This window comes from Rhea americana, unplaced genomic scaffold (genome assembly GCF_003343005.1).
Source record: "Rhea americana isolate MKP2758 unplaced genomic scaffold, rheAme1 scaffold_3, whole genome shotgun sequence".
NCBI lineage: Eukaryota > Metazoa > Chordata > Aves > Rheiformes > Rheidae > Rhea > Rhea americana.
Window position 1 is genome coordinate 5,234,634 of NW_028186423.1, and position 14,096 is coordinate 5,248,729.

General features: G+C 34.0%; 1 protein-coding gene across 2 annotated transcripts in view; it reads left to right on the plus strand.

The window, feature by feature from the left end:
• The window catches only part of TDRD3 (tudor domain containing 3), a 69,555-nt gene extending 55,683 nt beyond the window's left edge, over window positions 1-13,872 (plus strand). For both annotated transcript variants that reach the window (XM_085309484.1, XM_085309485.1), the window contains exons 12-13: window positions 10,325-10,461; window positions 13,624-13,872. In XM_085309484.1, coding sequence (XP_085165610.1) covers window positions 10,325-10,444 — 120 coding nt within the window. In that variant the 3' untranslated portion in view covers window positions 10,445-10,461; window positions 13,624-13,872. The remainder of the gene's footprint in view (window positions 1-10,324; window positions 10,462-13,623) is intronic.
• The last annotated feature ends 224 nt before the right edge of the window (window positions 13,873-14,096 follow it).

Genomic DNA, 14,096 nt, shown 5'->3' on the forward strand with positions numbered 1-14,096 from the left:
CCTGTGGATATGTTTCTGCACTATCTGTAAGGATTTGGGATATTATTGTGTTTTAAAATTCTTAAATGTATTTTTACTTAAATACTTTTTGCAATGTTTCATTTTCTGGATTTATTTTTGTGCAGCTGGTCATTCATACGTAAGATCAAATACACATTTACTGTGTATATAAACTTCAGTTTGTTGTTGATATTGGGGATATACATGCCAGATTTGGGCACAGGCAAGTGTGTATTCATGGAATTCTTACACCTACAATGTCACTAAAACTCCTTGATCACCTCCTTTTTATTTAGCTTTTGATGATGACTTTAGCCCTGGCTGCAAAGCATAGGTTATTTCTCATGCTATTATTTAATGTTTTCCTCATTTTGAGTTTTCTATCAGCAGAATTTTTTGTTTGCTTGCTAAAATAAGTCCAAATGTAAATATGTGGTTTTTTTTTGTTCTTTTGTGATTTTTTCCTCCAAAAGTATGTTTTTTTTAAGAGTGCACTTAGTGCAAGGAAACTGAATGTTGAATTTTTTCCAGCTTTACATGAGTATTCTTTTGGCAATATGCTTAGGAATATTTCTGTAAAACCAGTTAAGATTATTTTTGTCATATTTCCAGAGATCTTCATTCAKTTTTGTTTTCTGAAGTACTGGATGGATATTTTTAAAAATGTTGGGGTGAGGAGAGGGAAGAGCATGGATGGTGTGTGCGTATGTGGGGGCGAGGAATCAATCCTTAACATGCACCTGATCCCAAAAGCTGACAYGTTTACTGCCATAACTCCTTAGTTATACTAGTTACTGTAACTGATTTTCTGTCCCTAGCTTTGTTAAGTATTTTGTTGAAAAAATATCTCCATTTCCAGTTTGTTACTTTCTTCTTACTAAATTGAGAACATTCAATGAATGAATGAATKAATGAATGTTCTTTTCTATAGAACTTGCTTCAGTGTTTCAACTTTTCCATTAGAAATTGTTAAATGCAAAGCTGTTAATATTTATAGTTTGATATTTATACTTCTTAGTATGAAGAAGCTTATGTGAATTGAAATTAACTACTCTTATGTTAAAAAGTCAACATAAGATACTGGTTTTAGAATACAATATRAATAATTTAATTTGTATTTATATGAATAACTTAAAATTCATGTTTTTTTCTGTATTGAGAAGATTCTGACAGCTTGCAACAGAGAATGTTTATGTCACAAGCACAAATCCGACAAGAATCATCCTATATGTATTTTTATTTGCCACTGGGAGTGACTGCAAGTATGAGTACTCTGTGTGATATCCTTAAGGGGAACAGATAAGCTAGCAAAGTGTCTGTGGGATAATCATGCCCCAGGCTTACATTAGCCCTGGCTTTATGGAAACCTAATTAGAATGTATACTGTTTAGAAAACAAACAAGTGCTTTGTCTTCAAAGTTGAAGAAAAGCAACAAAATGCCAAGAAACGCTTATATCTGATTCCAGGTAAATTGCAGCATTGCTTTTAGCAATCTCAGATTTAAGAGTATGATTTTTTCCCWCTTGTCCATCCATTTATTTTGTATTTCTTGAGTTTTCTGAAAAATCTCCAAGTCTTCTGTCATTTGGTTATTGAGGGTTTCTTGCCTCACAAAAATAAGCATGCTCAGAATGAATGTTGTCCTAAAAGAATCTGTTAGAAATTGTAACTGTGGAATTGTTAGAAATTGTTCAAAGCTCAGCTGGTTTTGGCCCAACTTATTTTCCTTTTCCTCTGCTGAAATGTAATTTTAAAAATTTAGTAGTATATATCCCATTTTTTCAAGATTAGTGAATATTTATTATAAATTTAATATCTTAATATATTAAGAAGCCTTTTTCTAGWGGGAAGAAATGGTACTAAAATTTGAAACTTGCTGGAGAAATGCATTGCAGAATTGCATAAAAATTAGGTGAGAAAATATAAAATTGACTTTAGACTTTTGATGCTTTGTTAGTGATGATATCGACAGAAGAGACTTCTCATTATTGATTTGCTTACACTAAAGAAAGAACTCACTCAGGGAAAGGTCAACTTGAAAATTTTTATTCTGAAAAGGAGAAGGTACACTGACATACCCACAGAAGGATCAGTTCCTTTTTCTTGAATGTAAATAAGATTAAAAAAAAGTTTTTTGTGTGTGTATCTTTCAGCTCCAGGGTCATTACTCAGAGGGCACATTAATGCCAGCCTATTTTAATTTGTTAAGGGTGTAACTGTGCACCTGAGTGGTAAAGGGAGGGGAACAGGGGAAACGAGAGTAAGGAAGGAAGGAATAGGAAGCGAAAGGAAACAACTTTGTTTTGGCAGTGGAAAGACATCACATTGGTTCAACTGTCCGTGGAATTTTAGTCTAGATGTCAGAAATAGGTCGTATATTTAAGGTTGTCATGTAGTTTATTTCTTTACTTAGTTTCATYGCTTATGAAAGATCTACTTGCAGCATAATTATATACTTCAGAAGATGCAGACCAGAGCTAAGTATCAAGGATAACTGAGTGCATCTGTGGATTAKCCTATTAACTTTCTAAATACCATATAAAAAGGTTATTTTTTCATATAATACTTTTTTAATAAAAATATTTATTGATTTAAACAGGTATTACCTTGCAACTAATTGTGTAGTTTCAGCTGTCAGTGATATATTGCTAATATGTCTTATTACTGTATATGTAAGTACACCAGAATTATATTTTYTAAAAAAATCTTTTAAGAGTACATTAATTATGCTGCAATTTCTCAGTACCTATTGGCAGCGGTGAGCGGTTGACATTATGCAGATCAGGCAGTATAACTTTGATTTCCAGTTGTCCCTCTTACATTTTAGCTCAGAAATCGGTATGGATATGTAATTTCTAGGCCCAGTCTAATATAGACATGTGCAATGAAAAAAATGTGTATGTCCACACTAGAGAAAGGCATGGGAAGACTACTCTGTAAGAGAAAATATTATTTTAAATAAGAAGTATAATTTGCAGAGAAAATTGATCAAGAATAATTATGCTGAATTACTCTGTAATGGACACTTAGTGTTGTTCCCACAAAATCAGTACTTGGATACATTTAAGATCTCTGAAAAGYCTTGACATTTCTGATAACTTCTACTTGGAATGTTCACCTCTCTCTTGATATTAATTTTTGAAATTATGCCCTAATTTACTCTAAATTGATAAAACTYATGCATTTATTAAAAAGTAATTTTTTTTTTTGCATTTAAGTGTTAAGATAAAACTTTATTGAAAGTTTAAAGGAAGGTTTGGGGGAAGTGCTTTTTCATGCAGCAGGAGAATCTTTTAATCTACTTTACATTAATACAAGTATGGGTAAGTAGAAACCGCAGAGATCAAAGGTTTGAGTACTCTAGGAGATGAACACTGGGTAACTAGGCGAAAGAAGAGAGGCTTAGGAAAGGAATTCAACCAAGAAAGCAAGAGACCACTTCGTGTGCTAACAGCAGGAGACAACTTGCTGAAATAGTAGGCAGTTTGAAAAAGGCACAAAATCTGAAATGAAATGGAGTTGAAATGCACGTGACAGAGAAGTTAATTTTCCAAAGAAGGAAACACGKTTTAGTGCTTAGAGTTCAGCAAGTTTTTCATGCCTTGGGCATGTAGGTGAAGCTTAAACTGACACAGTAGTTTGCCACTACTGAAAAAGAAAATGTCTGCTGTCTTTACCTTCTGTCTCCTCTTTGTCCCATGTTTCCTGACCCCGTGCTGCTCCTCTGGGCCCTCCTTGCCTCTGATGGAGGCTCTGATGTTCCTCCYTTTATAACCCACAGAAAACTGCATGCTTTTTTGTTGCAAGAGTTCTCTATATATTAGTAGGTTGAAATGTTGCAGCAGAAGGGCCCAGAGAATGGAGCAGAACTTCCTACTCCAAAGCAGGAGAGGAAGGACGATTAGTGGAAAGCCACTTATTTGTAGGTGGAAACTGTGGGAGCCGCTAAGTTGTAACATGCAGCTGCTTCCTAAGTATACATGAGCAGAACATGCAGCAGTCAAAGCTTGTATGTATAATCCATAACATCTGGCCTGCTCTTTATTGTCACCAGCCACTCCTTGAGCTGTAAGTCGTAATGTTCTCAGAAATTATACAAGCAATAATAAAACATATAATACATGTAACTACTCTGATTATGATCTTGTAAGTCCAAGCTCTGACTTACTGTATTTGGTTCATTCTGTAAACTCATCTTTCTCTCAAAGGCTCAGAACAAGGTATTCAAGCATTTTAGATCTGACTCGGAATGAGTACTCACCTCAAGAACTGTACATGCATGAAAGTTTCTAAACATTTCTTTGAATGTTCTGAAAGAAGTCTTGCAATTGAAATTTGTTGAGAATGCTTTTTGTAAGATATATATTTGCTTTGCTTTAATATGGTTAATTTTAAGGGTTATTAAAATCTTTTTAACTGTTGGATTTATGGCTACATACTGCAGTTGTAAAATCAAATGAATTTTTGACATACTGCTAGTCAACTGGCTGGTCTGATATTACCTGCCCATTCACTAAGATGGGCTCATATAATACAGTGGTGGTGCAGGCTCTTCAAATTTAGAATATGTAGGCCCAACAAATAATACTGAGTGTGCATATATTTCTCTTTCTATGCTTTTTAAGTTTCTGTCTATCTTCTATATGTCTTATTGGAACAAAGATATCAACAGTAAGAGTAAATTTTTTTATTGCAAAATTTTGAATAGAGGTTGAAATTCCAAAGAACTTTTACTTCCTTTCTCAGTATAAAAGTATTCAAATATTCTTTCTGAATGTGCTGTGAAAAGCTTAAAACTTCAAATAAAATATTAGAGGAAGGGAGTGATACTCTYCCTGGGAGACACAGAAGTAGCTAAGAATAATTGCCTGTGGTTGAGCTGCTTTTGAAGAGATGACTTAACTGTTAAATATACTTTTATTGGGATAGGAATTTGTATTAGCACCTTCTACTTACTTTATATAAAACTGCTGCCTAGTGGTAGGAAGTCAGGTTAACAACTAATGGATTATTATTCTCAACATACATATCAGAATATATCTTGGTTTGCATGTAGTTGGCAGATTGCATTTTGGAGGCTTTCTTGACTGCCAGCCAGGCTAACTTGCTGCATTAGATTTTGTTGCTGTTTCTTAAAGAGGTATTAATTTTTCTAGGTTGACCTACTAGGAGGTTGTGCCACTGGTAACAGGCAGTGTCTACTCTTCCAGGTCAATAATATAGACACTGCAACTAAACTGTGGTCCAGGGCACTGTTGGATCCTAACCTATTAGTATGATACTTGTGTTAATACTACAGATATACTTTCTATCTTAAGATTAGTTGAAATCTCAATAGCATATGAGAGTGTTAAAATAGCCTTTGTTAATCTTTGTAAGCTTTTAATGATGATTTTTATTGATTATTTATAAAGTCTTTTTCCCCTAAGGCTTTACAACTGCTTAGTTATAAATTAGATTTTTTTCTTTTTCCTACAAGATGTATTTTTTGGTATTCATTCTTATTCAAAGAAAATCATCTGCCCTTGGAATGGGATTTAGATTGTAGTACTTCATACATAGTGCTTCATACAGCATTTCAAGTTCTTGAGTCATAGACATTCGTAGGTGAAGTGCTTGATGCTGATGACTTAACTCTTGATGAAGGAAATTTGTAGAAGGTTAGAGAAAATACTGTATGATAGATGTGTCTGAGTTCAGCTTTTTTCAGTATCTCAATTTTAAATACCTAAAGAATTTTGATATCCTCTATCCCCTCTCTCTCATACCATTCTAACCTGTTACTATAATAATTTTCTTATGCATATTTCCCTGATTTTTTTTGTTTTGTTTTGTTTTTTTCCTTTCCTATGAACCTGTCAGTTTTCAGTATTTCCTGCAGTTATGCTATGTGATGGTAGTTGAAGTTGAGGGAACATTGCACTAGGTAGGTATCATGCAAATACTAGGAAACACAATTGCTGCTCCCAGGATGTTAGGCAAATAGTGTACAATAAGCCAAAAAGATGGAGATAATCAAGCATATGTGTTTCTGGAGCAGTTCACTAAYGTAAAACCTCTGTTGGTAATGGAAAAAGAATGGAAATAGCATAGGAGAGGAAATGGTAGGGTGCAGAGGTGGCCACCTTTGCTTTATGAAATGCAATCCAGRTCTTATATTGATAAGGATGTGGGAAAAGGAATAATTTAGAGTGAGTGAAAAGCAGCTGAAAAATAGAAAACAAAGAGCAAGTAAGACTGGAAAAATAGGGTTAATAGCAAGGTACATGACCGAAGTGACTACAGAGTTAAAGTGAAAGAAATATAAATGMTTGTAATTTGTTTTAGGCAGAAGAATAGAAGAAACAAGGAAGTAAATATTAGAGAACGTAAGTTTTGACTACAAAGAATGGATGCCCTTCCAAAAGAGAAGACAGTTTTGAGCATGGAATGGAGGGATTTTACTGTAAAGGAGATAAAGGAGATGGACCAAGAAAATGGTCAAGTAGGATACAAAATAAAAAGGCAATAAAAAAGGAGGACAGAATATCAGTAGTGTGTTGAGAGAAAAGATAAGCTTGGCAAATCAGTATTTTGAAGAATCTTGGATCTATTTGAGRTCAAATAAATTCCTAAGACCAGAGAAGCAGATTGATTTTTCACATTTCACTACTGTCTATTTTAATAAAACTACTTGTGCTAAAATGCATGTATCTAAAGTGTTCATTCTATGTATAAAGACAAACACATTAAAACAAATATGTGTAAGACAAATTCTAATTTTAATTTGGTGTGATTAAGTTGAAAGGATCGATAACAATAACTTCTATGAGGTTTGGTGAAGACTTGCTATTACAGAAATTTACTCTGATGTACTTATCCTCAGGAAGAGGCTGCATTTGTTATGGGTGAAAGGTGATGTAGTAACCTATTTAATTTCTGATTTTTTTGAGCAAAGACTATCAAGGTTACAAAGACATACAAATGTCTAATTCATTACAGTCTCTTGAAAACATCAGTATGCATTGCTAAGCTTTCAGTCATGCATAGATGTCARTGTATCTTCCAGTTTTGGAGAAATCCAAATATCCAGCAGATAAAGTTCAACATTTTGTTCTTGAGAATTTTTTTTCCTTCAATTTTAGATTACATATTTGGAAAAGAATTTTAAGAAGTGATGTAATTACGTCTTTGGTTTACTCTCTGGCAAATAATATRAAAACTTTTTTTCTCAACTATTCCGGTTGCTTAGAGTATCCTGAAAGAGTGGAAAGTGTTTATATTACTTAGCTTTAGCCATCTATCTAGTTTAACTTTAAAAATTTAGATTTTGGTTTTTAGAAGTTTCCTTGCCATTGATGGGAGACTGCTTTACGTGCTAAATTGAGTCTGGACTAGACCTGTGAAAGTCATAGCATAATTTTTCCTGAAGAGTTGATAAGCGGAAAGATGACAATATTTGGTGATTATTCAGATAGTGTAGGGCTGACAGGATTGCAAAACGCATATGTCTGCATTTTGGTTGGGGGTTTTGTTTGTTTGTTTTTTAAAGATGAACGGACCCATGRCCTTTAATTTAGATATACCATTTACATAGCAAGCAGTTCTGTGGTACTGAGAAACTGARCAATGAAATGGTAGCTGAAAAGCCAAGTCCAAAAGGGATATACTTTGGGCAATGATTGTTCTCATTTTGATAATATGTATAGTTATCCAGGTTAAGATGTCTTCAGTAATGTTAATCGAATACTTTTACAGTTTTGACCAAAAAAAAAAAAAAAAAAAAAAAGGCAAACAAATGGCAAATGCTAGAGATTTGGGAATATATGAAACAAGTAACCTTAGTACTGACTGATTTCTCCGACAGGAAGGCTAGCATTCCCGCTTTGATGTATGTATTTCATGCTATTGGATACATTTAATATGTTACAACTAAAGAGAAAAGTCCAGACTCTTTTCAGGGATGAAGATGATTGCAGCCTAAGGGCAGTCTCCTGTAGCTAAAGAGTGTCTCTTCTTCAGGACTGTGCTTCTGTTTAACCCAAGTCATTTGTTTATTTCAGGAGTTTGTTTTATTTTTGACAGAAAATAGTAGCACTTGTCCAAATGGTCAAAAACTACCAGTTTTCCTCCTACCTCATGTTCCTACATGAGTCTTCCTGAATCTTTCTCTATTAATATGAATGTTAAATGTCAGTGATGTGTCAGCAAAAAACATTTCCTGGTATTCTGTGTGTGGAGGGGAAACATTAATGTCAAATTCCTTAGCTTTGCTTTTCTATTTCTTTCTTTTGGATAATCAGTGTGTCTGAAATTCTTCATGTGAGGGGTTTCATAGTGCTGAATACAGTAAAACAGATACAGCTTTGCCCTAAAATAAGCTTTATGGCAGGATGCCACAGCTCTCAGCACTTGGCTACAGTCAAGCTTGAAGATTTAGATCAATTAACTTGTATGTAACTGTGCTGGAAATCTGTTTTCTTTCCTCTACAGTTATTGCAGAGTGTCTTCCTATGTAGCACTTAATCTGTGGTTCTGGAAATCTAGCTGTGACCACAGACATGCCTTATAAATAAGAGACCTTAACCTGAAGAGCAARTATGTCAGACACTTATTTCAGAATTGCATGTTTGTCAGCATGCAAGTTGATTCTGAAGGGACAGAGTTTCCTAAGTAAGATTTGACTTTTTGCAAAGGAAAGAAAGTTAGACTGTGGGGTTTCCTTTCTGTCTCTTAGAGCATTTTACTGCTGTGATTCGCTTATTGGTCCTTACGTGCATGCTGCGTTGTAAGACAGTTCCTAAATGTTGGGATTGTTGAAGGATTTTTGTATTTTCTTTTATTAGCTGTTCTTGCTGTGTGTTCTATATTCCTAGTGAAAGGGAATTCTGGGTTAYGTACTCAGAGCGTTTTCTCAGAAGTGGATTTTTTGCACCATATTCCCACTGGACCTAGTAATGCCCTGTAGACTTTTGTTAATCTTTACTATACTAAGCTGCACATTAGTCTTTTCCTGTTTGTATGCAGTTATGGAATATATCAACTGAAGACTTAAATCAAAAGGACCTGTCACCAGCTATCTAAAACATATGCAGCTTAATACATAGCATCATATATGTACAAAATCCAATGTTTTGTTGAGTTTAATGCCCTCTTTGAACAGAAGAGTATTGGATTCCTTTGGGGGAAAGGGAAGGCAAGAATTACTGTCATCAGCAATGAGAGTAAACAAATCAAACAAATCTGTTTCCAATGTTTAATTGTTTTCCACACTACAAATTCTGTTGTCTGCTCCAGTCTGATTTTAGGATGTTAAAGAAATACAATTATAACTGCTTCCCTGAGAAACCATTTGATGATCGTATTCTAATGTTCAGGAACATTTACTTGACATGCATCCTAAACTTCTGTTTTTTCTGTTTCTTTGTTAAAAACTCTAGTACTCTAAACTTCTTCTCTATCTTTAGTGTATATCYCCTTAAAATATTCTACCAGATGAATGATTTCAGTGTTTCTTTCCATATTTTCAGTATTTCTTTTGGTATTTTATTTCACTATTTCTCATCCAAATTGAATATTTAGCTATTTTAATCTTCCTTTGTAAATCATTCTCTGGACTCTTAATAGTTGTTGTTGTTGTTGTCTGAACTCCCTCCATATCAGTATCTTTGTGGTATTAAGATGCCTGGGAGTGAATGCAATATGGCAAACTTGAAATTACCTCTACTCTCRTTATTCAGAGGTTATGTTTATTGTTGCTGCATGTAGCAAATTCATACCAAAATTGCTGTTCAATATTACTTGTAGCCTTTTTTCAGTATTACTGCTTCACAGATTTGCATCTTCTTTTGTTTCAGACATGTGCTTCTAGAATATATATTGCCAGATTTTGTTGCTTGCATTTTCATTCCCTAATTCTTTTATTTCATTACTGTGCAACTCCCAAAAGGTGATTTTTCTCCTGCTGTAGTAGGTCATGTAGGTTATATTACTACTTGAGTTTGATGCCTGTATGACTTTTTGAAAATAATTTTGCTTTCCTATATATGTTTCTTTGCAAGTATTTAATAGCTTCTGCYATTGCCTTGGAGAACTGTGTTTTGAGATGCTCCACTTTGTTTTTGTTATTTTCCTACATTCAGAAAAGGGAGCTACTCGCTCCCATTATCTCACTGGTTTTCCTAAATGGGCATGAGCACAGAAGTATCAGTCCCTATGCATGCATTCATTCATACATGTTTGTGTGTGTGTGTCTATATGTTTATGTGTGTGTATGTATATGCATATACTTATGTATAATTCATTTGCCTACTCAACATTTAAAACAATGCTATTTACCTGCAGGAGGAGGATGAAGAAACATATGAACAAACTTTAGAGTTTCGCAGAGGAGGTGATGGTCAGCCGAGACGATCCACACGACCTACTCAACAGTTTTATCAACCCCCAAGAGCTAGAAACTGACTAATAAGAATTAAAAGGTAAATACATGATACTGGCATTTTATTGATGGTGTAGATTTCAAGAAAAGTGTGTCTGAATTGTTATACATTTGTGTATTCCTCATTCTTTGCGGTGTTTATGAGAGAACTTCCTACAGCTTTGCCAGTAGTTGGTTGGTACAGAAGCCCTCAGTATTAATTTGAAGGTAATGAACATATTGAAAAAATAAATTAAKGTACTTATCATTATATGAACAAATACCTTATTTAAAATTCCTAGAAGAATGTTGTTTCTCATTTAAAAAGAAAAAATGATACTATCAAACAGTAATGCCTCTATACCCGACTGTTTATTACTGGCAATCTATTTATAAATTGTAAGGCATAAGCCCAAATCACAGTGATTCCCACATCTACAGAGAACTATTGATTATAAATCTACCTTATCATTTAAGTGAAAGATTCATAGTTGTGAGAAGGCACAGTTACCTATGTGGAAGATGCGTTTGGCAGTCCGTCCTGAATTTTTTTTAGTGATATGGGTGTTTTTATGTTATAGGAGGTAGATATCTATTTTTCTCTGGATTTTCTAATTGTAGAAAGAGACTGAATATACTTGTACAAAGGAAGAAGACCAAAAAGAAAAAAAAAAAAAAGAAAGGCTTTGGAAAATAACTTTTTTTTTTATGCATTAGGGAGAGACTTGTGTCATATAAGCAACGATTTACCTGATACTTTTAAACTTGGTAGCAGCAGTGATTTTTCTCTTTTTCCACGTACATTGGGCTAGCTTCTTCCCTGAAGCRCATAGATGCAGTCCCTGCTGCATTTGGATTGTCTACCTCTGTTCATGGTCCAATGTGCTAGTTTTTATGAGCCATGTATGTAAATAAATGTTTTTTCTATTGTTTTGCTTTAGTATGGAAAAGAGAATTTGCAGTTCTAACATTAAAATCTGCGATTCAGTGACCTTGCTGTTGAATGATGAGGTGCAACTCCTAACGATACTCATCATACTCTGAATCTTGAGGATATACTTGAAGCTATAGTTTATTAATTAGTAGAAATGTGAGGATTGTCTATTACACTCAGAAAATATGATATCCCTGATATTTACATTGAGAAAATTTAAAAGGCCAATCAGATAAACCAATAGGAACTCTTTCACTAACCAAATSAAGTACTGCATCCATCTTACTTGTGGATCTTCTAAATCCTTTATTCTAAAATGGTTGATTAAAAGTTTGTTCTGAATAAAGAAAGCTTTGTGAAGTCACATTCTAGTTTGTGAACCTCTACGTGTATCTTTGTCTTGCATCTGATTTTTTTTTTTACTGTTAGCTTCTTTATTTTTACTAAACTTTTTTCAGTTCCTTTCTTGCTATACTCCTCCTCYGTTCATGCGACTGAATAGGTGCAGTGGGTCTCTACAGCTTTTGATGTTTCTGACATGTAATAACAAAAGATTTTGCTTGTTTGATCATATGCTAAAATACCTTCATTTTGGGGAGTACTGGCAATGTAAGGAGCAAAATTTATTCCTGACTTGTTTTTCACTCTATTGTAGACTATTTTTGCACTTATCATTTGATTTTCTATTTTAAGTAAATATATCAATCACCATCAGTAAACATTTCCTGTGACAAGTATAAAGCAAGCAAAAACACTTCCGGTGTGTGCATAAATTGTGTTTTAAACTAAGTCTTACTGGCTCAGAAAAGTGTCATTTCATTAKCCTGGCTAATGAAATTTCTACTCAGTATAGAGGACAGTCAAAAACATTTCTTATGTCTTTAGGTAATTTTGTTATTTCTCTAATTTTACAATAAAAATCTGGAAAACTGTTTTTTGCTTGGGTCAGCTGAGAGTAGAGGCAATACAGACATCCAGAGAGATTGATAGTAACTCTTGTTTCCCAAGGAGAGTGAATTAAATGTTCACATGTAAGGAACAACTTTACTAAGGTATAGGTTGTTATACCTTGCAGGTTTTCTTGCTTCTTGCTTTGATGATTCTAGCAGGATTCTGATTTAAATTGAGTGCCACTATCATTTGTCAAAAAATATCACAAAGGGGTTAGATTCAGGTTGTGAATAGCGCCAGTAAAGCACATTTAAAGGCATTTGTCAATAAGTGGCAATGGTCTTTTCCAGGAAAAAAAAATCTAGAAAGAAATTGTGAGACAAGAGGTACTTTCTACATAGAAACTAGAGACAGGAAGGATTACTTAATCTTACCTAGCTCCTGTGGTAATTCTGGTTAAAATAATCCTTTATTTAAACTAGATGTAGATTTTTTTTCCCCTCTGTCAATGTGTTGTAGTGAATGTTTTGAAGACTGAATGGCCTGTTCCTTTCTCTTAAAGAAGGTGGAATTTGGGGTCATCTCTGAATAACATCAAAACTCAGAAAATTTTCCTAACCCTAAGAATACTGTATTGAAATCTTTTTGAGGATGAAAGTATTGTAGTACTGTATCCAGGAGCTATATCTGTGTGATATGGACTACCTTTTCCCTGCTAGATTTGCTTTCTAATTTTCTAATGGAAATTTGCTTTCTAATTTTCTGGTATGGAGTCCAGTATAACGGCATCCATTTAGAGCATTGTATTTAGACTCCTTGGACACATCATAGATTGTTTGAGGTATGAGTCAAGTACTAGTTTTAACAGATTTATAAAAGAAAATATTCTCCTAGAGAATAAACATACAGGAATTAGATACTAACTTCAATAAAAATGCCTCATGMGCTTACATTTCCCGAGTTAGAATGTCAGGATAATATGAAAAAGAAGGGGCGCAAGTAATCAGAAATGTATATTTTGAAAGATCATTGCTTTTGGAGGATCCTGAAATGACCAAGAACTCTTAGGTCCTTATTTTTTTCTTTGGCTTTCCCTTGCTCAGTGACAATTAATCTACACGTTGTCATCTTGGTATAAAATCTGTATTGAAGTCCTTTCAAATGGAGAAATCACATTTTTGTAAGAGTCTGCCTAAAAGTGTTCTTTCCTTGTATTATACCAATGATACCTATTGCACTGGAGTGCAACCTTCTGATTTAATCTTTTGAAGAGTTATGTCTCTGTAAGTACAAAATAATAGATATATACTCTTTTGGAGGAAAAAAATAGCAGTAAAGCATATGTTGTACAAAGAGCAGAGAGTCTTAGTGCTTATCTATTGTATCTTTTTCATTTAGCAATCTTCTCGGGGTGGGGGGAAATTCAGTGGCAGCTCCAACTTGTTGAAGACTTCTAGAAGAACTTCTGGCTTTTACCAAGCAGCAGAATGGAACGAAGAAAGCTGGTGTGAGTGGAAGGAATTCAGAGCTGACACCTCGAAAGAGACTTTTTTAAAGTTCTTAGTTATATGAAGCTGAATACTTTTTACGTTTGAAAGRAGCAGATTGTCATTGCTGCCATCAATAAAACCACGGTGCACTATTCTATTCTTTGCCTTGTATTCTTTTTACTGACCCTTTTTTGTTAGTTTACGTAATAATGAATGTATTGTAACTTGTATTAATTTTGAATTGATTTTGGTTCTAATCTTGCATCTAGTAAAGCAAAAGTACAAATTTCTATTGTCTCAAAAGCAGAYAATATTGCACCTTTAATTTAGGTTAACATTAATTAAAAAAAAAAAGAAAAGAATCTAACTAGTTATTGTTTT